The sequence below is a fragment of the Myotis brandtii genome, unplaced genomic scaffold (assembly GCF_000412655.1).
Source record: "Myotis brandtii unplaced genomic scaffold, ASM41265v1 scaffold312, whole genome shotgun sequence".
Lineage (NCBI taxonomy): Eukaryota > Metazoa > Chordata > Mammalia > Chiroptera > Vespertilionidae > Myotis > Myotis brandtii.
Genome location: NW_005361955.1, coordinates 4,684,848 through 4,708,108, shown reverse-complemented (window position 1 = coordinate 4,708,108; position 23,261 = coordinate 4,684,848). Strand labels below are relative to the sequence as shown.

Genomic DNA, 23,261 nt, shown 5'->3' with positions numbered 1-23,261 from the left:
AGTGGGGGCTGAGACTGGAGAGGGCGGGGTCAGGCCACCCAGTTTCACAGTTGTGGCCATTTTCTTTCGCCTGGAGCCCAGGGAAGATTTTGGAGGGCTTGTCCCTGGGGGTATCCCACTGTTCTGGCCACTGTGTGGAATGGGGGCCTGGGTGGTTCCAGGTATCAGCTGAGTAGGAGAGCGAGGAGCTTCTGGAACCTGAAAGGATTGGGGAGGCTACCAAAGTTTAGCTTCTCATCTGCTGCTACCTCCTCCTGGGAGTCTTAAGTTTCTTGATTTTGGTGTGGTCTCTCCTTGGTTGTGCAACCTTGACAGCTTCTAACTTTTGGTTTGGCATCTCATTCAGAGTCATTTCCTTCCTGGAGCTGAGCTCTCACTGAGTGGGGAATTTTTGGCTGCTGCCTAAAATAAAACAAGAGAATGAACTCTTTTTATCCCGAAGAGGCTGAGGTGTTGCAAGGTCAGACAGGGCTCGTGTTTGCTCTCTTGGAAGCTTTCCCAGCATCCGCCCCTTTCCAACTACCAGGGAACAATGAAACATGAATAGGACCCCGGCCGGTTTGGCGCAAAGGATGAAATGTCGGCCTGCAAACTGAAGGGTCCCAGGTTAAATTCTAGTCAAGAGCAAGTACCTCAGTTGCAGGCTCGGTCCCCAGCCTTGGTCAGGACAAGAGTGGGAGCGTGCGGGAGGCAGCCGATCGATTTTCTCACAACGATGTTTTGTTTCCCCCTCCCTTCCACACTCTTTAAAAGTAATGCAAACATATCCTCAGGTGAGGATTAAAAAGAACCAAACATGAGGAGTCAGACCCTACGGCCACTAGGGGCTTGCCAGTGGAGCTGGTAGCATTGGGCCAAGACCTCCCAGGTTAGGAGTAAGTATGTCTGGGTTCTAGCAATATAACTTGGATTTAGCACTTAAGATATACTCAGCAAAGCATCTTATCGCACAAATCTTGTTATCCCCGTGTTATAATGGGGAAACTGAGGCTCAGAGATTGAGTAACATGCGGGATGGGAACTCAGGCCCACTTGACCTTAACCCTTACTGGGGTAGGTCACTAGATGGCATCAAGTCTCCCTTCCCCCCTCTGAAAAATATAAACTCATCCCAGTTTATAATTAGATATCTCTTGTTTGGCTAGCTTAATGTCAAGGTCATGTCAGTTTTTATAACAAATGAAATCCCTAGTCCCTAACATAACAAATGAATGAATGGGGAAGGATGAGTCATTTTAGCAGCTGTTGCAGTACAGGTCCATTGGGGGGAGAGAGAGAAAGAGAGAGAGAGAAAGAAAACAGATCATGCCCTCAGATTTGCCTAATTTTGTCTCTAGTTTGAATTGGTAATTTTGAGTGGGGTGTGTGTAGGGGGGACAGAACTTTGAGTACCCAGGAGGGTTGAGTGAGCCCAAGGAGTAGGAAAGGAAAAGAAAGGGCCTAGAAAGCTATGCATGGCCAATTAGCATCAGGGTTCTTTAGTTATGGCGGAACCACTTTCATTTGTTCATTTCAACCATCTGAGTCAGCTGAAGAATAAAAACAAATGTATAAATATTACCTCACTGTTTAACATGGGGGCTGTGAAGGAGGAGGGGATTTCCAGAGTGTGCCCACAGGGGAAAGACCTTGTCAGCAGCTAGAGGCCCTTCTGCTCACGTGTGTGGTGCCTGGGTTTGCTGTTGTGTTAAGTGTTCCTGGGCAGCCGGGGAGGAGACCCCAGGCCCCCCTGCCAAGGGCCCACCATGCATAAGCCTTTCAACGGAGGGAAATGGGGCATAAACAAACAAAATAACTGTTCTAGGTTTCGCTTCATTGAGGTATAAAGCAGGGAGAGCAATTGGACCTCTTCCCCAGAGCTGTTATCGGAATTAAATACAGGAGAGCACCTAGGACAAAGCCTGATCTAGACTTATTGGTAGGGATGATGGTAACAGTAGTAAGTAACAGTAATAGCGTATGACGGTGGAGCACTGCCTTATCTCCTGCTCATGGCAACTCTCAGGTGTGGGGACAGCTTCTCCTCTCGTTTGTCCCACGAGACTTAGAAAGCTTCCCTTGCCAGCAAGCCTGACCGTGGCTTGCACAACTGGTTGGAAGCATGCAGGAGTGCCGTGAGTTCATTCGGTTGTGCTGCGTAAGTGATGCCTTAAGGATGCATGCGCCTTAGAGAGTGTGGGATATCCTGAGAACACAAAGCAGCGTGGAAAAGAAGGCAGGCCCATCACCTCCTGTGAACCTCAAAGCGGACAGAGAGAGACGCTTCTGCTCCCCCACCTCTGTCCCCCTGGTACCTGAAACTCAACCTTCAATACCTAGGGAACTTTCAGAAATATCCAGACTCTGATGTACTTGGTCTGAGAACCGATAGTTAACCCCTCAGCACCCAGCCACCAAAGCCGTAACTTCCATCACTGGCATTCCCTCCCTGTCCCTGAGGGTCCAGCAGGGAGAAGGGCCCCTGGCTGCCTGTCCTCCTGTGTGCGGCAAGGCTGGCCCCCAGTGGTGCAGGCAGGCACAAGCAGGTCCCATCTCTCCTCTGGCTGGCTCCTGTATTATGCTGCCCCACACCACTGAGCCACGGCTCACTGAGTCACAGTTTTTCATTAGAGGGTTTAAAATGTCGGAAATGTTGAAAATGGTCGTTCACCCCAAATGCTTCCTTCAGAGACCCTAACTTGGGGATCAGAGGATTTGTGTGTGTGTGTGTGTGTGTGTTTTTGTGTGTGTGTTTTTTTTGTTGTTTTTGCATTCAGGCAGGGAGAGAGGACAGAGTTCAGAGGATGACCATTGGTATATAGTTTGTCCCTGGCCTTGGACCAACTACTTTACATATCTTGTCCCACTAAGTCCTGGGATAGTCGTATATTATTTATTCTGGCTCCACAGAAAATACAAATGATGCTCAGAGGATTAAGAAATTTGCTCTTGGACACAGCTAAGAATTTTAGAGCCTGGATCTGGAAATGGGAGCTCCCCCACATTTACTGTCGGTTCTGTTCTTTTAAAAATTATTTATTGATTGATTGATTTGAGACAGAGAGAGACAGAGAGAGAGAGAAACATTAAATTTTTTAAAAATATATTTTTATTGATTCCAGAGAGGAAGGGAGAGGGAGAGATAGAAACATCAATGATGAGAAAGAATCACTGATTGGCTGCCTCCTGCACGCCCCCCATTGGGGATCTAGCCCACAACCCAGGCATGGGCCCTTGACTGGAATCGAACCCAGGACCCTTCAGTCCACAGGCCGATGCTCTATCCACTGAGCCAAACCAGCTAGGGCGAGAAACATCAATTTGTAGTTTCGCTTATTTATGCATTCATTGCTTGCTTCTCGTATGTACCCTGACTGGGGATTGAACCCACAACCTTGGTGTATTGGGGAAACACTTTAACCAACTGAGCTATCTGGGCAGGCCTTGGTTCTATTTTTTCTTTTTTTTAATTCTCATCTGAGGATATTTTCCCATTGATTTTTTATAGAGAGTGGAAGAGAGAGGGAAAGATAGAGAGAAATATTGATGTGAGAGAAACACAACGATTGGTTGCCTTCTGCATGAGCCCTGACCAGGGCCCAGGCCGGGGAGGAGCCTGCAACCGAGGTACATGCCCTTGACCGGAATCGAACCCGGGACCCTTCGGTTCGCAGGCTGACGCTCTATCCAATGAGCCAAACTGGCTAGGACTATTTTTTTTTTTTTTTAATCCTCACCCAAGGACATGCTCTCATTGATTTCAGAGAGAGAGGAAGAGAGAGGGAGACAAAGAGAGAAACATTGATTGGTTGCCTCCCATACATACTCTGATGGGTAGGGGGGAGGTTGAACCTGCAATCTGAGTATGTGCCCTGACAGGGAATTGAACCGTCGACCTTTTGGTATATGGGACAATGCCCCAACCAGCTGAGCCACACTGGCCAGGGCACCTCGGTTCTATTTTTTTTTTTTAATCACAATTTATATTTTTGGATTAATACTGCAGTCAAGTTTGTGTGGAATCTTTTTGAGACTATAATCCCAGGGGGAAAATGTTTTCCTGAGGTTGCTCCTGTCATAGTAATGATATAACCAGCTTGGCCTTCGCAGACAGGAAACCCAAAGTGAGATTTGAAGCTCATCACCACCCCTTCTCATGAACACTTGGGCCTCCTTTACCCTGTCTTGCCCTCGAGGTTCTATTTTTATTTCCATGACACTCTGGTGTACCCGCCTGGTAGCGTGGGTGTTGTATCTGCTCAGCTATCAGAGACCAGGTTTCCAGGCACGAAGGGCAGAGCGCCACACCTTCTCCCTCTTCTGCTTTCTGTGGGGGGAAGGGAGGCAAGAAAAGTCCTGCCCTGTACCTTCCAAATTAGATCAGGTGGCAGCAACTCAAGAGTAGAAATGAAGGTGTTTAAACATCTTATTTATTGTCGGCATCTAAAAGACATCTGAAAACCCATAGCATGCGGAGACGGGGGTTTCACAGGAAACCAGACCTCTCATCATATTGTCTCCGTGGGGCTCCTGTCAGCTGAGCGCTGTGGGTGTGGCCCTCCGAGTGTGAGGAGTGTGACGAGCCAGCCTGAAAGGTGCTGACAGGCTCAGCCACAGGGCATTCTCTGCTGTGTGAGCCCCCCCACTCCCAGCTGTAGGCCACTGCAAGTCACTGAGAAAGAACAAGATAAACAAGAGAGAAACCGGACTCTCCTTAGGATGAAAACACAACAACGCCTTTTATATTCCCCATGGGTGGGGGCCATAGAGGGCAGCCATAAATGGGTGTGCAGCCATACCAGGGAAATGGACGTTTCTGGCAAAATGTGTCTTGACTGAGACAAAAAGACCTGTGCAGAAAGGGGAACAGAGTCAACAGGAATAGACCCAGAGCTCAGGTCGGGCCAGGTGGTCACCCTTACCCCTGTTTGACAGATGTGGAGACAGGCTCAGCCGGGCCTCTGACAGGGGCACAGTGCTTCTTCTGGGGCCACAGGCAGTTAGGGGTGCAGGTGAGACCTGCAGGAAGCTGAAGCAGTGGTGAGCAGCTCCTATTCTTGTGGCCTGGCTCTGCAGGAAATGGCAGCCTGGGGTCACCAGGGGAGCTGAGGCCACCTCTGCCTTTTTGCCGCGTACACAGATGTATGAGGACGCCACTCATGTGGCCCTTTGAGGAACATGGGATCCTACCCTAGGCAGTTTGTGGAGGGAGGGTGCCGGGAAAGAGGCCATCTCCTAAAAGTTGTCAGGGAAGATAAAAACACAAGGACACCAAGTGGCATGGGGTGGCCCCTTCCTGGCAGGGGCACAGTGTCCATATCTGTACACCCCCGGGATCAGTCAACTCGTGAATCAGCACTCACCGCGGTGGTGGTTCACTGCTGCGTTTTGTACAAGGGACTGTGCTCTCCCTGTCTGGGAAAGGCAGCCATGTTCCCTAAGACACAGCCCCGTGATCCAGGGGTCCTGCCTGCAGGGCTGCCGTTGGTGAGTAACCAGCTTCTGGGCTCCCAGTTTTGGCCAGAAGGGCCTCCACCTGATGGGAGTTGGAGAGAGGGCGGTGTGGTCCATGGCCACCCTTCTGAGATGCCTGAGGACCCAGGTGGGGAGATGTGGAGTGTGTATTCTCCAGGGACCCGGCCCTGCCTCTTCACATTCGTTCTGGGAGGGGACCCCACCTTCCTGCCTCAGTGCCCCTTTGTTTAGTTTTCTCTCTCAGGCGGGTCTCCTCACCTCCCCGCGTCCCAGTTTCCTTCCTTGCTAAATATCAGTGCACCTTAGACACTTGGTAGCAAATGTCAGAAGTGAGTTGGATCTGAATTTAGTGACCACCTGCTTACTAATCTGGGCCCGATGGATTTTCCAGGGCACACGGTTTTTGGTAACTCTAGTTCAGAAGACTCAGTTCAGTCATTAATTTAGTTAGCTTGCGTATTGATTTTGTTTCTTAAGAAACATACGTTTTGCCCGGCCAGTGTGGCTCAGTGGTTGAGCGTTGACCTGTGAACCGTTGGTCATGGTTTGATTCCCAGTCAGGGCACATGGGGGGGTTGCAGGCCCGATCCTCAGTGGGGTATGTGCGGGAGGTGGCCGATCAATGGTTCTCTCTCATCATTGATGTTTCTATTTCTCTCTCCCTCCCTCTCTGAAATCAATAAAACTATTTTTAAAAAAAGAAACATACTTTCCTATGCAACAAATCCATGATCACTGTTGAAAAATTCTATAATGTGAAGAAACTGAAAAATGAAAACCTCCCCAAACCCAGAGTATAAATTTATTGATAATTACACCACCTAGAAATAACCACTGTTAACATTTTGTGTATGTTCTGAGGCTCTTTTTCTCTCCATACATAGATGTCTTCTCTATATTTACACATATTTTACCAAAACACTGGTAACATGTGTATCCTTTTTTGTTCACTCAATATATTAACGCCTTTCCACGTCAATGGATATACACATAACATCTTTTTATTTACTACTAAAGTGTGAAAAACACACAAGTTAAAAAATTAAGTGAGGGAGCCCGGCTGCCACGCACACCGGTTGTCCGTCGTGGCTGTGGCAGTGGTTGGGCTGCAGTGGGGCGGCTGCCTTCCGAGCGATGAGGAAGCTGCTCCAGAGAAGGGCAGGAAGGGCCAGGTCCTAAGGCCTCTGCCTCCCAGACTCCACGCAGGTCCGGCATGCGGGTGGTGACGGAAGATGGAGCCACCTAAGGAGATTCAGCCACTCTCTGACTTCCAACAAAGACCATCACCATCATTTCTTGAGCACCTACTCTGTGCTGGGCATCATTCTGGACATTGGGGTGGATTCAAAAGAGATAAAAGGCACAGTCCTATCCCTCAAGCAGCTTGTAATTTAATTTGGGAGCTGAAACCCACTCAGATGATGTGGCATAAGAATGGTAAGAAGCATTATTTTACTAGAATAGGCACTAGGAAAAAAGTTCATGCGTTTGTCCTTGTCAAACCCATTGATGTCATTGCTCATGAAATAACCAGATACGCAGATGAAAACAAAAACATTAATATTCACTTAAAAGAAGATACTCAGAGCCCTGGCTGGTGTGGCTCAGTTGGTTGGAGCGTTGTCCCATTTACCAAAAGGTCTCGGGTTCGATTCCCAGTCAAGGCACATACCCAGGTTTAAGGTTTGATCCCTGGTTGGGGCTTGTGCTGGAGGCAGCCAATGTTTCTGTCTCACATTGATGTTTCTCTCTCTCTCTCTCTCTCTCCCTCCCCCCCACCCACCTTCCTCTCTAAAATCAATAAAAATATATCCTCGGGGGAGGATTAAACAAAAAAACATGATATCCAGGAGTTGTCGGTAACCAGCAGACAGGCTGGTTGTTCAAGCTGGATGGAGTTCTCCATAATGCCTCCCAGACCTGGTTTATGAGAAGCCTCGAAGGATGTAGTTTCTCATGCCTTTGATGGCTATATTGGTAACTGAGTTAATGAACTGTTTTACTTAAGAACCTGTAGAACCCCTCTAGAGGAAGAGGTGCAAGTATTATATGGTGAATAAAATAAAATAGAAGCTCATTTACTAAAAAAATAAAAAATTAATGAGTAGTAAAATACATAGAGACAGAAAGTAGGATGTTGGTTGCCAGGGGCTGTGGGAGGGGGAATGGGGAGTTAGTGTTTGATGGGGAAAGAATTTCTGGAGATGGATGGTGGTGGTAGTTGCCCAACAACGTGAATATACTTAATGCCACTGAACTAAACACTTAAAAATGGTTATGATGGTAAATTTATGTTATGTGTATTTTACTATAATTAAAAAATAAATATACTAAAACTAAAAAAAAAGTGTAAACAATTTAGATGAAAATGAAGACTCCCACCCTACTCTTTATACTCACTATGTGGGCTGTAGAAGAGCTAACCAATGTTTTAATGAGGTTCCTGTGTTTTGAGCTAAGCCATTGACACGCAGTGTTTTCTCTTAGTTCTGGTGAAAGTCGTCCAGAGTAAACACAACTGGGAAGTGATGAAAACTGGTTGGTTTCCATTCCAGGGCCTGAACTCTAAACAGCTAAGCTCTGCTACTTCTTTTATAAGGTGGTTTTATTTAAAAGAATACTATATCAGTGACAGTCAAAGAAAAAGTCACTTTTTATCCCCCATTCAGCCTTCTTGTTACTTCTGTGCATTCCCTCGAGCCTTTCTTCAGTTCCCACCCTGTTTTCCTGCTTTTTAAGCAAGTGGGGTCCAGGGCAGTGCCATCTGCAGGTGATGGTAATGACCTTGGTATTTGAATAGTTCTGTCCTAACCAATGGGAAGGGACAGTGAAACCAATCCTAGGTTTGAATCTTATCAGCTGTTTGATTCAGGGGAAAATAATTTTGCCTCCGAGAGCCTCCATGTGCTCAGAAAAAACAAATGCAGATACTTGTTGACCAGCAGAGATTGTCATGAAAGTCAAATAAACCTGCTTGGTGCCATACAAGTGTAGTGCCATGCATTTAGGCACCATTAATATTGTTATAGTCCCAAAGCTTGTGTTTGAGGTGCTTTGGCTCCATGGTAACAATCAGTTTTGTTTAGAGAGAGACAGTTTACCTTTGGAATGAATGGATGCTACTGGGGACTCAAAGGCTGGAGGGGGATTGCCTCAGCTCCACCTGATGATGCAGGTGTGAGAGTTAACAAGGCAGAAGCCTTCCCTGGGACTTTGGTGCCCCCATTTGTGGTTTCCAAATATGGGTCTACTGAAAACCACCAGAGAGTGAGGGGCCATGCATGCAGGGCTGCAGAATTTGGATTTGATCTGGGAGGCAATGGGGAGATATCAGGAGTCAGGTGAAGAGAATATTCTTTATCTGGATGATGGGGTCATGAAGGCTTTCAGCAGAGGAGTGATGAGGCCAGATCTGTATTTTAGTGAGATGCAGCCTGGGAGGGATCTGAAGGCCTCCGAGCTGGAGGCAGCGGCTGCGGGGAGAGATGACACCAGGGCAGCAATGGAGGAAGCTGCCTGACATAGAGAAGCTGGGTGGAAGCCAGTGTAGACACCCTGACAGTACCTTGGGGTTTCCCAAATCGATGCAAAGGGGAAGTGATTACAGAAGGCAGGTGACCTCCACCCAGGCTCCTTTGGCCAGCCCTGTCTGCCCAGCTGTGTGATCTTGGGGAAGTCACTTAACCCGCCCAGGCCTCAGTTTCCTCATCTCTAACTGGGATAAAATGGAAAATCCTTGTGAGGATTTGATGTATGCAAAGCTGGGCCTGGGTGTCACAGTGTTGGTACTCAGTTGACGTAGCTGCTATTTTCAGAGTCCCCGTCTATAGAACAGGGAAGGATGCATATGTTCCCACTGCTTGTGGAAGGGGAAGCTGTAGGACTAGCCAGAACTTTTATATTCAGGGGATCAACTAGGGACTTAGCAGGATGGATAACTTTAACTACCCCACGTGTTCAGGGAAATGCATAATTTATAGAACCCTTTCATTTTTCTTTCAAATATGTTTTATTGATTTCAGAGAGAGGAAGGCAGAAAGAGAAAGAAAAATCAATGATGAGACAGAATCATTGATCGGCTGCCTCCTACATGCCCCCCACTGGGGATGGAGCCCGAAACCTGGGCATGTGCCCTGACCGGGAATGGAACCGTTACCTCATGGTTCATAGGTCGATGTTCAACCACTGAGCCACACCAGCTGGGCTATAGAGCCCTTTCATGCCTGTGTTCTCATATTTCCCTCCCAACAGTCTGTGAGGTAGGCAAGCAGATATTAACACGATCTTCCTTTTATAGGTGAGGAAACAGGCCCTTGGAATGAAAGTGACTTTTTACTCGGCTGGTGTTGCTTAGTGGTTGAGCATCTACCCATGCACTAAGAGGTTGCTGGTTCGATTCCCAGTCAGGGCAAATGACCTGGTTTCAGGCTTGATCCCCAGTAGGGGGAGTGCAGGAGGCAGCTGATCAATGCTTCTGTCTCTCCCTTCTCCCTCTCCTTTCCTCTCTCTCTAAAAATCAATAAAAACATATTTTTTTTAAAAAAGTGACTTGTCTGTCACACAACTAGTAGGATTACATTTTTTAAAAATCCTCGCCTGAGGATATGTTTATTTTTTTTAGAGAAAGGAAGGGAGAGAGAGAGAGAGAGAGAGAGAGAGAGAAACATTGATGTGGGAGAGAAACATCGATGAGTTGCCTCTGGAATGCACCCTGACTGGGGATCAAACCCGAAACCGTGGTATGTGCCCTGACCAGGAATCGAGCCCGAAACCTTTTTGTGTATAGGATGACACTCCAACCAACTGAGCCACCTGGCCAGGGCACAGCTAGTAGGATTAGAAACCAGGTGTTCTGACTCAGAATGTCAGAGCTGGAGCGATCACAGGAGATTGTCCTGACCAACCACTACATTTTACAGACAGAGCATCCGAGGCTCCGAGGGAGAGAACTCGCTGGGGCACGCTGTGCTTTCGAGGCAGAACCTGGACTAGACCAGCCTCCGATGGCTGTCCCACTTCACTGGATGATAACACCTTTCTTCCCTTCTACCTTGTTTCAGGGAAACCAGTTCCTGAAATCAGGCCTTCTGTCCCAGACTTCCCGGGTGCCGAGAAGCCAGGAAGGCCCTGGGCAGCTTCTGTAAGAAACACGGAGGATGAACAGAAAAAGGGGCAGCCTGTGAGGCCAGCTGCCCTTCCTGACCCAGGTATTTTTAATTAAATTAAATTTTTTAATTTAAAGAATACTTAAGGAAATGATTTACTTATAAGGATATTCAGCTCAGTATATAATGGCAGAAAATTAGAAACAACAGTGGGAATGGTAAAATTAATGGCAGGTCATTGCAATCATATGTTAGCCTAACATAATACTGTTAACATTATTAACATAACAGTGCTGTTAATGATTCAGATATGTATGCATACATGGAAACACGCTTACACTATATTAAATTTAAAAAGTCAGATAATAAAAGAATATACCATTTTTTACCATTTTTATGGAAAGAAAGAACTCAGTGAATGAGGGCTGTGTGCCGGACACTGTTCTAAGCACTTCAATGATATTAACTTATTTAATCCTTCTTAGCTGTGAGCTTGGTGATTGTCTCCATTCCACCGATGAGAAACTGTGAGTGCAGAGCGTTAAACAGCCTGCCAGGGTCATGTGCATGGGGCCCAAGTATCTTACCTGTGGTTTCCCACGCCCCCCCCACCCCCCGCACGGACTGGCCCTGCATGCCGGCTCCAGGATTCGGAGCCTAGTGACCTCTCTGTCTGTGTTCCACAGGCCTGGGGCCTGGCCTTCACAGCCCTGTGGTGGGCGCTACATGCCCCACACCGGGTCCTCTTTGCCAGTCACAGATCTTTTGCTTTGTTCTATGGCACCTGAAGCACCGAGAGGAAAGTGATTTGCTCACGGTCACATGAGTAGGAAGTAGCATCTGAGCAGTGTCATTTGAACACTTGTGTCCCTAACCTCTGCACACACTGCTATCCCGAAGCCTTTCAAACCACTTCAGATTTGTCTCCATTCTGAGTTATTTCCTGTAGCTAAAGAAAAAAAAAAAGCCCAGGAAAGGGCTCAGGGACAGTTTACCCCATGATGGCAGGACTCAGCTATAACTTCCCTGAGGGGAATTGCTACTCATGCCCACATCTCCATTGTCACCATCTCTCCCCTGGAGTCCAGCCTCCCTTCCTTTCTCCTGCAGCCTCCTGAATGTGAGCCAAAGATCCCAAACCCATGAAGCCTCAGTTCACTAATGCGGATCCTGAAGCCAAGGTCAGCATGGACTGAGAGGAGCATGCATAGGCTTTGCATTAGACAGACCCGCATTTGAATTCCAACTTTGCCACTTTCTAACAGAATTATTTAGCCTCTCTGTGCCTCAGTGTTATCATCTATAACAGGCGTGGGCAAACTTTTTGACTCGAGGGCCACAATGGGTTCTTAAACTGGACCGGAGGGCCGGAACAAAAGCATGGATGGAATGTTTGTGTGAACTAATATAAATTCAAAGTAAACATCATTACATAAAAGGGTACGGTCTTTTTTTTTTTTTTTAGTTTGCCCACGGCTGATCTATAACATGGGCATAATAATAATACCTACATCATCATGTTGTGGTAAGGAATCATACACCACAGGTTTGCCCCGTATAAGTGCTCATTAAATATTAGCTGATGTCACCTTGGCTGATGTGGCTCGGTTGGGCTCATCCAGGGCACAGTCAGTTACCGGTTTGATTCCTGGTCAGGGCACAGGCCTGGGTTGTGGGCTCCATCCCCGGTAGGGGGCGTGTAGGAGGCAGCTGATCACATTTATGTTTCTCCCTCTCCCTTCTCTCAAAAATCAATTAAAGTTTTTTAAAAATTATTTTATTATTTTTAATTTTTTTTAGTCTTCACCTGAGGATATTTTTCTATTGATTTTTAGAGAGTGGAAGAGAGAGGGAAAGACAGAGAGAAATATTGATGTTAGAGAAACACATTGATTAGTTGCCTCCTACAGGAGCCCCAGACAGGGCCTGGGCCAGGGAGGAGCCTGCAACTGAGGTATGTGCCCTGGACCAGAATCGAACCCGGGACCTTTCAGTCCGCAGGCCAACATTCTTTCCACTAAGTCAAACTGGCTAGGGCTAAAAAAAATTTTTTTAAAATGTTCGTCAATGTTAGGAACATTCCAGACACCCCAGATAGTTCAAGTCTGGAAAATTAATTCTAGGCCAAGGAGTCTGAGTTATTTCCTGTAGCTAAAGGGGGGAAAAAAAAAAAAAGAGTGCAGAACTTTGATCAGCAATTAAAGATAAGGGGAAATAGTCATAAAGCGAATGTGATACTGGTTGATGGTCAACGAGAAACATGGTAATAAAATAAGGACATTCTAGGGGAGGGCTGGTCAGGATGGAGGAGGTGACAGGTGTAGCCACTTCAGTTGTTCCTTATCTAGGTGACTGCAAACACAAGCATGACATGTTTCTGCCAGCTTCTGCACCCTTCAGTTTCTTGAATGGCCCTCAGAAGCACATGTGCCCTGGCTGGTGGAGATGATAAATACAATCTATAGACAGAGATAGGAAGTTGATTGTTTATCTTTGCCCAAACTGAAAATAAGAGAGTAATCATCAAATAACCCAAAGCTTGTCCTCTCTTGGGAAAGCCCCAAACTTCCTTTGGGCCCCAAAGTTTAGGCTGATTATCTTGTAGGAATGGAGAATGCGGAGGCAGCGAAGGCTGGGGAGGGTATGGTAAGTGGGAACAAAGACTGCACTGGCCGGGAGGTTCTAGGTCAGTGGTTCTCAACCTTCCTGATGCCGCGACCCTTTAATACAGTTCCTCATGTTGTGGTGACCCCCAACCATAAAATTATTTTCGTTGCTACTTCATAACTGTAATTTTGCTACTGTTATGAATCGTAATGTAAATATCTGATATGCAGGATGTATTTTCATTGTTACAAATTGAACATCATTAAAGCATAGTGATTAGTCACAAAAACAATATGTAATTATATATGTGTTTTCCGATGGTCTTAGGCGACCCCTGTGAAAGGGTCGTTCGACCCCCAAAGGGGTCGAGACCCACAGGTTGAGAATCACTGTTCTAGGTACTGCCTGGTGAGTCACACTGACAGCCAGGGAGGTGAGCAGTGTTGCTCCCACCCCTCACCGTGGTAACTGGGGAAGGATGCATAACCTGCCAGAGCTTCTGGCTGAATGAGTGGTGGGGTCAGGATTCAGCTCAGGTGAGTTGCCCAGAGCCCACTTTTGTTTTGTTTTTAATTAAAAAAATTTTGATATTTTAGAGAGAGGATCCCCATGCCTCAACCAGGGGATCCAACCTGCCACCTTTTGGTGTTCAGGAAGACACTCTAACCACCTGAGCCACACCGTCCAGGGCCAGAGCCCACCTCTTAACCCCTGTATATACTAACCCCCTTGCAGTAGGTGAGGAGGAAGTGAGGGAGATACGTGGAAGAGGGAAATATTTGAGTAGGTGAGCCACAGACACGTTCTGAGCACTTGGTTAAACAAATTCTCAAAGCCAGAATCCAGATAAAAGGGCTCTGAGTAGCTGAAATAACTCAAAAAGCCTTTGCTGTGAGAGAGGCCATTGGGCTGTCAGTAAGAATTTATTTACTCTTATTCTACACAGTTTTACCAGCTGTGGTGCTCCATACATACATAGCAGACAGAGACTGATCTTTGTGCTTTAAAACTGTCATACCTTTGAATCTGGACAAGAACTCCATAGGAATGGTCTGTTATTGCTCTTTTTACATTTGAGGAAGCTGAAGAAATGAAGCGCAAATCACCAAGTTCAACTAGTTAGTCATGTTAGAGGCAAGACGTGAGCCCAGTTCTGTCTGATAAACAGAAAGGAGACAGGGAGGCTGCAGAGACAGACCCCTGCCAGCCACAGGGCAGGGGACAGAAGACCCCAAATGCCAGCACTGCCGTGTGTTCTATACTCAGGCCCACAATGGTGCCACATAGCAGGACGGGATTTGCTGCATTCGGTTTGGGAAAGCAGACATTCTAGAAAGATTTTCATAGGAAATGTTTGTTGTTGTTGTGTTTTTGGTTGTTGTTTTTTGTAAACATTTTGGCACATTAAAGGTTAACTCTTAGTGTTTTTGAAATGACATTTATGTAGCCCAGTGTCTTCCCTGACCCAGTCCTTCCATGAGCATTTACAAAGCAAGGGCTAGTCCTTATCTGGTGTGTCAGCCTTGTAGTAGTGGCCCAAATCCCATTCCTGTTTATTTACAAAACCAGAGGGATACATAGACTCAGCCTCTCCTCATAGGTCACAAGAGTGGACCTCAGTGACCCCCCCAACCCAAGAGACCTGGTGCAGCCCCCAGAGTGAACCCCAGGCATCAAGTCAGACCAGAAAATTCTGGCTGTGTGAGGTCAGTGCTGACCTTGGAGTCACAGGGCAAAGGAAGAGGACAAGGGACTATGGGTGTAGCTCTGCTCAGAGGCCAGCGCTGGGTCGGGGAGAGGGGAAAGAAGCAGGAGGGAGATCGAGTTGGGCTGGAGCAACAGTTCCCAGAATGTGGAGCCTGTACCCAGTGGTACATGAGAACATGGATGCTGGAATATATATATATATATACACATGCACAAAGAACTAGGGATTTTAAGGCTAAATGCATAGTCCAGTATGTGAATTAAAGTGGATTGGAAGAAAAACATCAAGTAACTCAGTGAGGCGGCACGGAGGCAGGGCCAACATCCAGGAGAGGGGTGAATGTGACAGGCCAAGGGTACTGGGCAGAGGCCAAGACAAGGCAGGGCAAGAGCGGAGACTTCATCACAGGGGCAGCAGTGGGAGGGAGCCTTTCTGCAAGGCAGGAGCCCTGCACTGTTGGCCAGTGGGCACCTGTATTCCAGGCCACCTGAGGAGCAGAAGCCAAGATGAACATAAGGGTTTTCATAGGACAAATGCCTAGGAGAAGATGTGGAAGATGCTGGGCAAGGCTGGGGTGGGAAGGTTGGGAGGGAGTGTCCTGCTTGAAGTCTAAGGCAGGCTCAGGGGTGTCCTTGGGGAGACCAGAGTACCCAGCCATCAGAGTCTTGGGTCTCCTCTTAGTCTCCCCTCTTCACTCCTTCACTGGGGGGAGAGGGGAGCCAGTGGGAAGCTTGGCCTGGGTGCAGATGGGGGATGGATGTGGGTGAGCAGCAGCGCAAGCGCTCTCATCAGTTGTGCTGCCAGCAGCTGGTCTTCAGCACATAGCTGGTATTATTTTTGTTTTGTTTTGTTTTCAACCTGGATTAATTAATCTGTGTATTTGCCAAAGGTTTACTTCCAGTGTCTGAGCTATAGCTCTTACCCGAAGCTTAGTTTGATGGTTATAGTGCACTGATGGACTGAGGGTGTGTATGTGTGTGTGTGTGTGTGTGTGTGTGTGTGTGTGTATTTGTAGTGTCCCATTTTGGGGTTCTCTGATGCATTGTGAGTGTGCAAATATGGTACCTTCTCAAGTGTCGTTCTTTCAAATATAGCCAATACTGGAAAATGTGGAAAACAAAAACAAAAACGAAAAAAGCCCTGACAACTCTGGAAGCCATAGCAGACCCAGGGGAGAGGCTTAGGGTGGCCTCCTGTTGGGCTCTGTGGGGAGGAAAGAGCCTCAGGCTTTGTATCAGATGAGTTGTATCAGCTGCCCAGGTTAATAGTTTAGCGAGGCTCATTGTCGTTTCACCTGGGTTCTATTTTCAGTCTTCTGCATTACTTTATGGCCAAAAGTCCAGATTAATCATTCCTTTCTTGATCTCGTCAACCAGAAATACGGGAAGCAGGTGAATTTGACCTGCCCCCCTGGGGTCAAGGCCAGGTTTCCTTGGAAGGGCGGTCCCCAGTTACTCAGAGGCCTCATTTCCAGCATCTGTAAGGAGTCGATGATAATGGTACCTATCTCCCAGGATTGTTGTGAGCGTTAAATGAGTTAAAACAGTGAGGCATTTAGAGCTGTCGCTGATGTCAGTGTTTGCTAATTAAGTGCCTGGCATATTTACCGCACGCCTGGACTTTCCCTCCACACAGTCCAGTTGCCCTGCCTCGTACCCACCTCGTACCCACTTTTCAGAAACGTTTCCCCATCTCTCAAGCCCAGGTCAAATGCTCCTTCCTTTGTGAAACCCTCCTTGATCCCCCAGCCTGCTACGGCCAGCCTCTCCTGCTCTGACTCAGAGGCTCGTCGTGGCCATTCCTGCCATGGTGGAGGTTTTTGGAAGGGTGTTCTCAGATCCTTGTGAAGGAGGTGTGACAGTGTAGGGATTTAGATGTCACACAGGTGATACTCTATTTGAAGGCTGGCTCTGCCACTTACTCTGTGGCCCTGAGCAAGTGGCCACCTCTAGTGCCTCTGTTTCTCCACCTGCCAAATGGGGACCAATCCATAGGGTTGTCCTAAGGATTCGTTTAGTTTAGGTGCGGCAAGAGGATGGTGTAGTCTGGTGCCTGGGGGTGTCAGGAAATAGTAGCTGTCCTTCTTGACAACAATCAGAGCCTGGTTTGGCCTGGGGGCTGACAGGGGCCCCTCCCTCTTTCCTCAGGGGGGCCACTTTCTGACCCACAGTCCCTTCTTTCCAGGGCCTGCTCCAGCCAGAGCCAGCCTCCTGCCTCCTCCTGAAGATGCCCCTCCTTCCTTAAACACTGACCTTCCTGCTTCATCTGATTCAAAGGTAAATCCCCATCTGAAAGCCATATCCCCGTTTGTGGCAGTCTTTCTCAGAACAGCCGTGCATTTATTTCCTGAGACCAGTTTGGGGGTTAGAGTGGGGTGAGGGGTGGGGGGAAGGAGACCAATTGAATTACTCTGAGCTTTTAAGGTGTAAGTACTGACAGTCAATACAACTGGGATGGGGTTGGGGGTGAGGGGGTACTAGTGAATAAGCATTTTTAATGAGCTTTTCCATTATTTGTGTATAAATGAGACCTGATAATTGGCAGGGCTCATTTATACATAAATATATTGGTTGTAGTAGTATTTGCTTACAAACTGCCTCCCGTCCAGTTTTTTTTTTTAACCCAAAATATGTCTCTATTATTCTGAATTTTCAATGACTTGGGTCCAGGCCACATATGAGTTTCATGGGTCTTAGGCACTTGTGCCTTCACGGGCCCTTTCTTTCATTAAAAATAATTTATATTTTATAATTCCATTGATATAAAAGTGAGTATAATTCAAGCTAGATTAAAAACGAAAACATTTTCTCTGACTTTAAAAGTTTGTTTTTGTTGTTCTGATTTTACAAGAAATTAAAACATACTCATTGGCCCCTAAAAGTGTGTGGGCAGGGTGCCTGGTGAAGCAGCTAGCACTGCAGGGCTGATTCATGAAGCTGTGCCAAAACGCAGACTCACTTAAACAGGGTTTTAGTTTTCTTTGAAAATTAATCATGCCCAAAGATGATAACTTGGGAGAATGATCATAGTGTAATTTTAAGTGAAAACACCAAATATCAAAATAATGTGTGCACCATGATTCTAGTTTGTGAAATAAATTCCTATATATCTAGTCTGCAAGAAACTCACTACACTTGAATAGCAGTTAAGTGGATAATGGGATCCCCACCACCACCACTAATTTTCTAAAACTGTTTAAAAGAGCATAAAAAGTGTAAAAATATAAGTTTATGCACACCTATTTTTAAAAAATGTATATTTTATTGATTTTTTAACATTTTTATTTTATTTTATTTTTTAAATATATTTTATTGGTGTTTTACAGAGATGAAGGGAGAGGGATAGAGAGTTAGAAACATCGATCAGAGAGAAAGATCCATCAGCTGCCTCCTGCACGCCCCCTACTGGGGATGCGCCCGCAACCAAGGTACATGCCCTATGATCGGAATCGAACCCGGGACCCTTCAGTCTGCAGGCCAACGCTCTATCCACTGAGCCAAACCGATCAGGGTTGCACACCTATTTTTAAGAAGGGAAATGGTTGAAGCAGGGCTGCTTTTCATAGGCTTACCCACACAAGCAGTGTCGAAGTTCTGATGACAGAAGCGTCTTTGGTTATGTGAACCTATATCCTGCTTCCCAGCACATGTCCCAAGTATAGGACCAGGGAACCAGCTTGGCCATTGACCAGCTGTGTGATCTCACCTCAGCTCTTTGACCCCCTTGGTGCTACCTTTGTAAATTGAAAAACAAACAAAAAGCAACCATCAACCATTTGCTAGCAATATTCACATTTTAGTTAATCTTCAACATTTCTCTCCAGGGTACAAGGATTGTTATGTTCACTTTTGCTGATGCAAAAGTGAACATAACAATATATATTTTTAAAAAATAGGTGTGCATAAACTTATATTTTTACACTTTTTATGCTCTTTTAAACAGTTTTAGAAAATTAGTGGTGGTGGTGGGGATCCCATTATGCACTTACTCATAGAGGTTAAGTAACTTGTCCAAGGTCACAGAGCAAAGTAGTGCCCGAGCTTGGATTTGAGCTGGCCCTATTCATGTCTTTTTTTTTTTTTAAATCCTCACCTGAGGATATGTTTTTATTGATTTTGAGAGAGATAGAGAAACATCGTTGTGAGAGAGAAACATTGATCAGTTGCCTTCCCTATGCTTCCTGATGGGATCGAATCCACAACCTAGGTATGTGCCCTGACCAGGAATCGAACCCCCAACCTTTTGGTGTAGAGGAAGGCACTTCAACTGAGCTGCAGGACTCATGTCCCTTTTTTATCATTTCTCCTCACTGGATAAGATGATCCTCTCTATCCCTTCAGCTCTGGTGTTCTAAGATCCCTGAGATAGTAGGGAAAATAATATTTTCCATGTTAATTTCATGTTAATCTCCTTCTCTTCTCTAAATCCCCAGGATGTCAGCACCTCCATTCCTAAGCAAGAAACCCTTCTGAGCTTGGCTGTAGACAGCCTTTTCTGGAATGAGGTGGATGTGGTTCAGGCAACCGATAATTTCAACCAAACCCACAAAATCAGTGAGGGGACCTTTGCTGACATCTACAGAGGACAAAGGCAGGGCATACCATTCGTCTTTAAGAAGCTCAGAGAGGTAAGCACTTGGTTTGTAGTGTGTGTGTTGGGGGCAGCTGCCTGGGTGAGGCAGGATTTTAATGTTTCGGAGTCTTTTCCCACAGATGGCCTGCTCAGGTCCAGGATCAATTGAAAATTTCTTCCAAGCAGAGATACGAATTTGTCATAGGTAAGCCTCCCCTCTGGAGAATTATTAAACTTTGTTTAATAATGATGACAGCTAACCCTTATCTAGTGCTTCCTATGTGGCAGGCATGCTTTCAGCACTCTGTGTGTACAAACTCATTTTATCCTCACAAGAACCCTGTGATGTAGCTACTGTTAGCACAGTATTTTACATACGGGCAAATTGAGGCACAGAGAGGTTAAGTGTCTTGTCCAAGATCACACAGCAAGTAGGTGACAGAGCCAGGATTTGAACCTAGGTTGCCCTGGCACCATAGTCCATGCTTTTTCTGTTTAACAGCTATAAGTATAGATTAGAATTATAAAAGAACCTTGGCTCACTTGGCCCAACTCCTTTCATCCAGGGGGAAAGAAAGCCATTTTTATCTCTCTTTTAAAAAAATATGTGTTTTGTTTTTTTGTTTTGTTTATTGATTTCAGAGAGGAAGGTAGAGGGATAGAGAGATAGAAGCATCAATGATGAGAGAGAATCATCAATCACTGCCTCCTGCACGCCCCCTACTGGGATCCAGCCTGCAACCCCAACCAGGAATTGAGCTGTGACTTCCTGGTTCATAGGTTGACGCTCAACCACTGAATCACACTGGCTGGACCTATCATTTTTTTGAGATGGGCAGGGACTTACTGATTCCAATTCTAAGAGTGAATCCATCTTAAAATCCAGATCTAGAGCAGGATCTGGCATATGATGACCCATAAGCTAAATCTGGCCCTGCCTGTGCTGTATGGCCCGAGAGCTAAGAATGGTTTGAAAAAAATAAAAAGACTATTTCATGACATAAGTATAAAAAATTCAAATTTCAGTGTCCATAATAATTAGATGGGGGCGGTAAGAGGGTTTCTAGGAAATTAGATGGATGGTGGTGCCCTTTGCTAAGGTAATAACTATGGGTGGAGAAGCGGGTTTGGGACTTGACGAGTTTAGATTGTTCACCTAGAGTATGGAGATACAGAGGCAGGATATACCTAGAGCAGCGGTTCTCAACCTGTGGGTCGCGACTCCTTTGGCGGTCGAACGACCCTTTCACAGGGGTCGCCTAAGACCATCCTGCATATCAGGTATTTACATTACGATTCATAACAGTAGCAACATTGCAGTTATGAAGTAGCAACGAAAATAATTTTATGGTTGGGTCACAACATGAGGAACTGTATTTAAAGGGCCAGAAGGTTGAGAACCACTGCCCTAGAGGACCAACTTATAATACAAGATGCTGAACCCTGCCTGGGAGACTCAGGTTTCAGAAGGAGGTGAAAGAGGAGGGTCTTAGGGAAAACGGCCAAGAAAGAGTGGTTAAGAGGGTAGGAGGAGACAGAAGGAATGGGTGACTTAGACTCAGCGGAAGAGGATTTTGGGGAAGAACTCCAGTCCTGGGAGTCAAGCAGACTTGCAATCTTATCCTGGCTTCACTGATTGCTAGCTATAACCTTGGCAAGTTCCTTAGTCTCTAAGCCTCTGCTTCCAGAAGACGGAGTGGTTAAGGTGTCATATGCTGCAGAGCAGGGAGGCAGGATAAGTTCAAGCAACTTGGCTTCCAGCTCCTTGAAGGCACACAGTTTTCATCTTTCTACTCTGGTGCTGGGCCCTCAGGGCAGTGGAGAGGGCATAAGAGGTGTGGGAGGTGAGGACTTGGAGCAGTCTTTGATTACTCTTTCTGTCTGACTCCTCGCCTCTGCACTAATGTCTGATTTCAGATGCTGCCACCCCAATGTCTTACCTCTGCTGGGCGTCTGCACTGGAAAACAGTTTTACAGCTTGATCTACCCCTACATGGCAAATGGTTCTTTACAAGACAGACTCCGGTGCCAGGTAAGAGGCTGGGTCATGGTCAGAGAACAGAACCAGGCAGTACCCAGTTAGAGAATCAATGGTTAAGGACATATAAGAGTCCTGAGAGAGAGAGGCCCTTCAAGAGAAGTTGGTCCAGGATACATAAGATCTGGCTAAACATCTTCGGGTAAAACCCTATAAAAATTTTATTTGACAACAGGCATTTCATTTAAGTCTAGAGCAAGATAAAGTATCCCATAGCACTAAATTTATTCAACATTGTTCTGGAGGTGATAGCCAATGCAATAGGACAAGAAAAATAATTAAAAGATACAAAGTATGGGAAAGTGGAGGCAAAATTTTATTTCAAAATAAATACTTATTAAAATTTCAATTTTAGCCCTAGCCGGTTTGCTCAGTGGTTAGAGTGTCAGCCCACAGACTGAAGGGTCGTGGTTCGATTCTGGTCAAGGGCATGTATCTCAGCTGTAGGCTCAATCCCTGGTTGGGGTGCATGTGGGAAGCAACCAATGTGTCTCTCTCACAGCGATGTTTCTCTCTCTTTGTCTCTTCCTCTCCCTTCCACTCTCTCTAAAGATCAATGGAAAAAGTATTCTTGGGTGAGGATTAACAACACAACAACAAAAATTACAGTTTTATCACTTGATCTTAGCCAAAAGGCTGAGAAGTGATGAAATCACAATTTTATTTTATTTACTTAAAATCTATTTTTATTGATTTCAGAGAGGAAGGGAGAGAGATAGAAACATCAAGATGAGAGAATCGCCGAAACCGGTTTGGCTCAGTGGATAGAGCGTTGGCCTGCGGACTGAAAGGTCCCAGGTTCGATTCCGGTCAAGGGCATGTACCTGGGTTGTGGGCACATCCCCAGTGGGAGATGTGCAGGAGGCAGCTGGTCGATGTTTCTCTCTCATTGATGTTTCTAACTCTCTATTTCTCTCCCTTCCTCTCTGTAAAAAATCAATAAAAAAATATATTTAAAAAAAAAAAAAGATGAGAGAATCATTGATTGGCTGCCTCCTGTACACCCCACACTAGGAATTGAGCGTACAATCCAGGCATGTGCCCTGACCAGAAACCGAACCGTGACTTCCTGGTTCATAGGTCAACGCTCAACTGCTGAGCCATGCTGGTTGGGCAAAATTACAATTTTAAAAGCAAACATCCCTCCCATAAAATCCTCAGAGGGAAATAAAATTATTCCACATGGAATTATTACTTCCTTTGGCAGGGTCCAAGTAAAGCAGTTATTCATGGTATGATAATGATCATTAGTTTTGCTGAGCTCTTCCTGTGTGCAAGACACTGTGACAAGGGCTTTACACATGTCTCCTCCAGGCCTTGCCACAACCCAACAGGTTTTTCCATTTTCTAAAAGAGGAGTGTCCAGCACAGAGAGGCAAAGCGATTTGCCCAAAAGAACACAGCTGACAGGTGTCAGGGCTAGGGTTTGAACTGGTTTCATGTGGCTCCATATTTCATTTTGATGTAGTCCCACTTGTTTATTTTCTCTTTAGTTTCCAATGTCCTAGGAGATGTGTTGGTGAAGAAATTGCTTTGGCATATGTCTGAGATTTTGTTGCCTTTGGATTCCTCTAGTATTTTTATGGTTTCTCATCTTACATTTAAGTCCTTTATCCATTTTGAGTTTATTTTTGTGTATGGTGTAAGTTGGTGGTCTAGTTTCATTTTTTTGCATGTATCTGTCCAATTTTCCCAACACCATTTATTGAAGAGACTGTCTTGACTCCATTGTATGTTCTTGCCTCCTTTGTCAAATATTAATTGAGCATAATGGCTT

The 23,261-nt window shown here is 45.9% G+C and overlaps 1 protein-coding gene across 1 annotated transcript in view; it reads left to right on the top strand.

Annotated features, from left to right (window-relative positions):
- The window catches only part of IRAK2 (interleukin-1 receptor-associated kinase 2), a 59,918-nt gene that overhangs the window by 17,470 nt on the left and 19,187 nt on the right, over positions 1 to 23,261 (top strand). Inside the window, exons 3-7 of the mRNA XM_014542752.1 lie at positions 10,515 to 10,661; positions 17,059 to 17,150; positions 19,307 to 19,501; positions 19,587 to 19,651; positions 21,364 to 21,478. Of these exons, the coding sequence (XP_014398238.1) occupies positions 10,515 to 10,661; positions 17,059 to 17,150; positions 19,307 to 19,501; positions 19,587 to 19,651; positions 21,364 to 21,478 (614 nt within the window). The remainder of the gene's footprint in view (positions 1 to 10,514; positions 10,662 to 17,058; positions 17,151 to 19,306; positions 19,502 to 19,586; positions 19,652 to 21,363; positions 21,479 to 23,261) is intronic.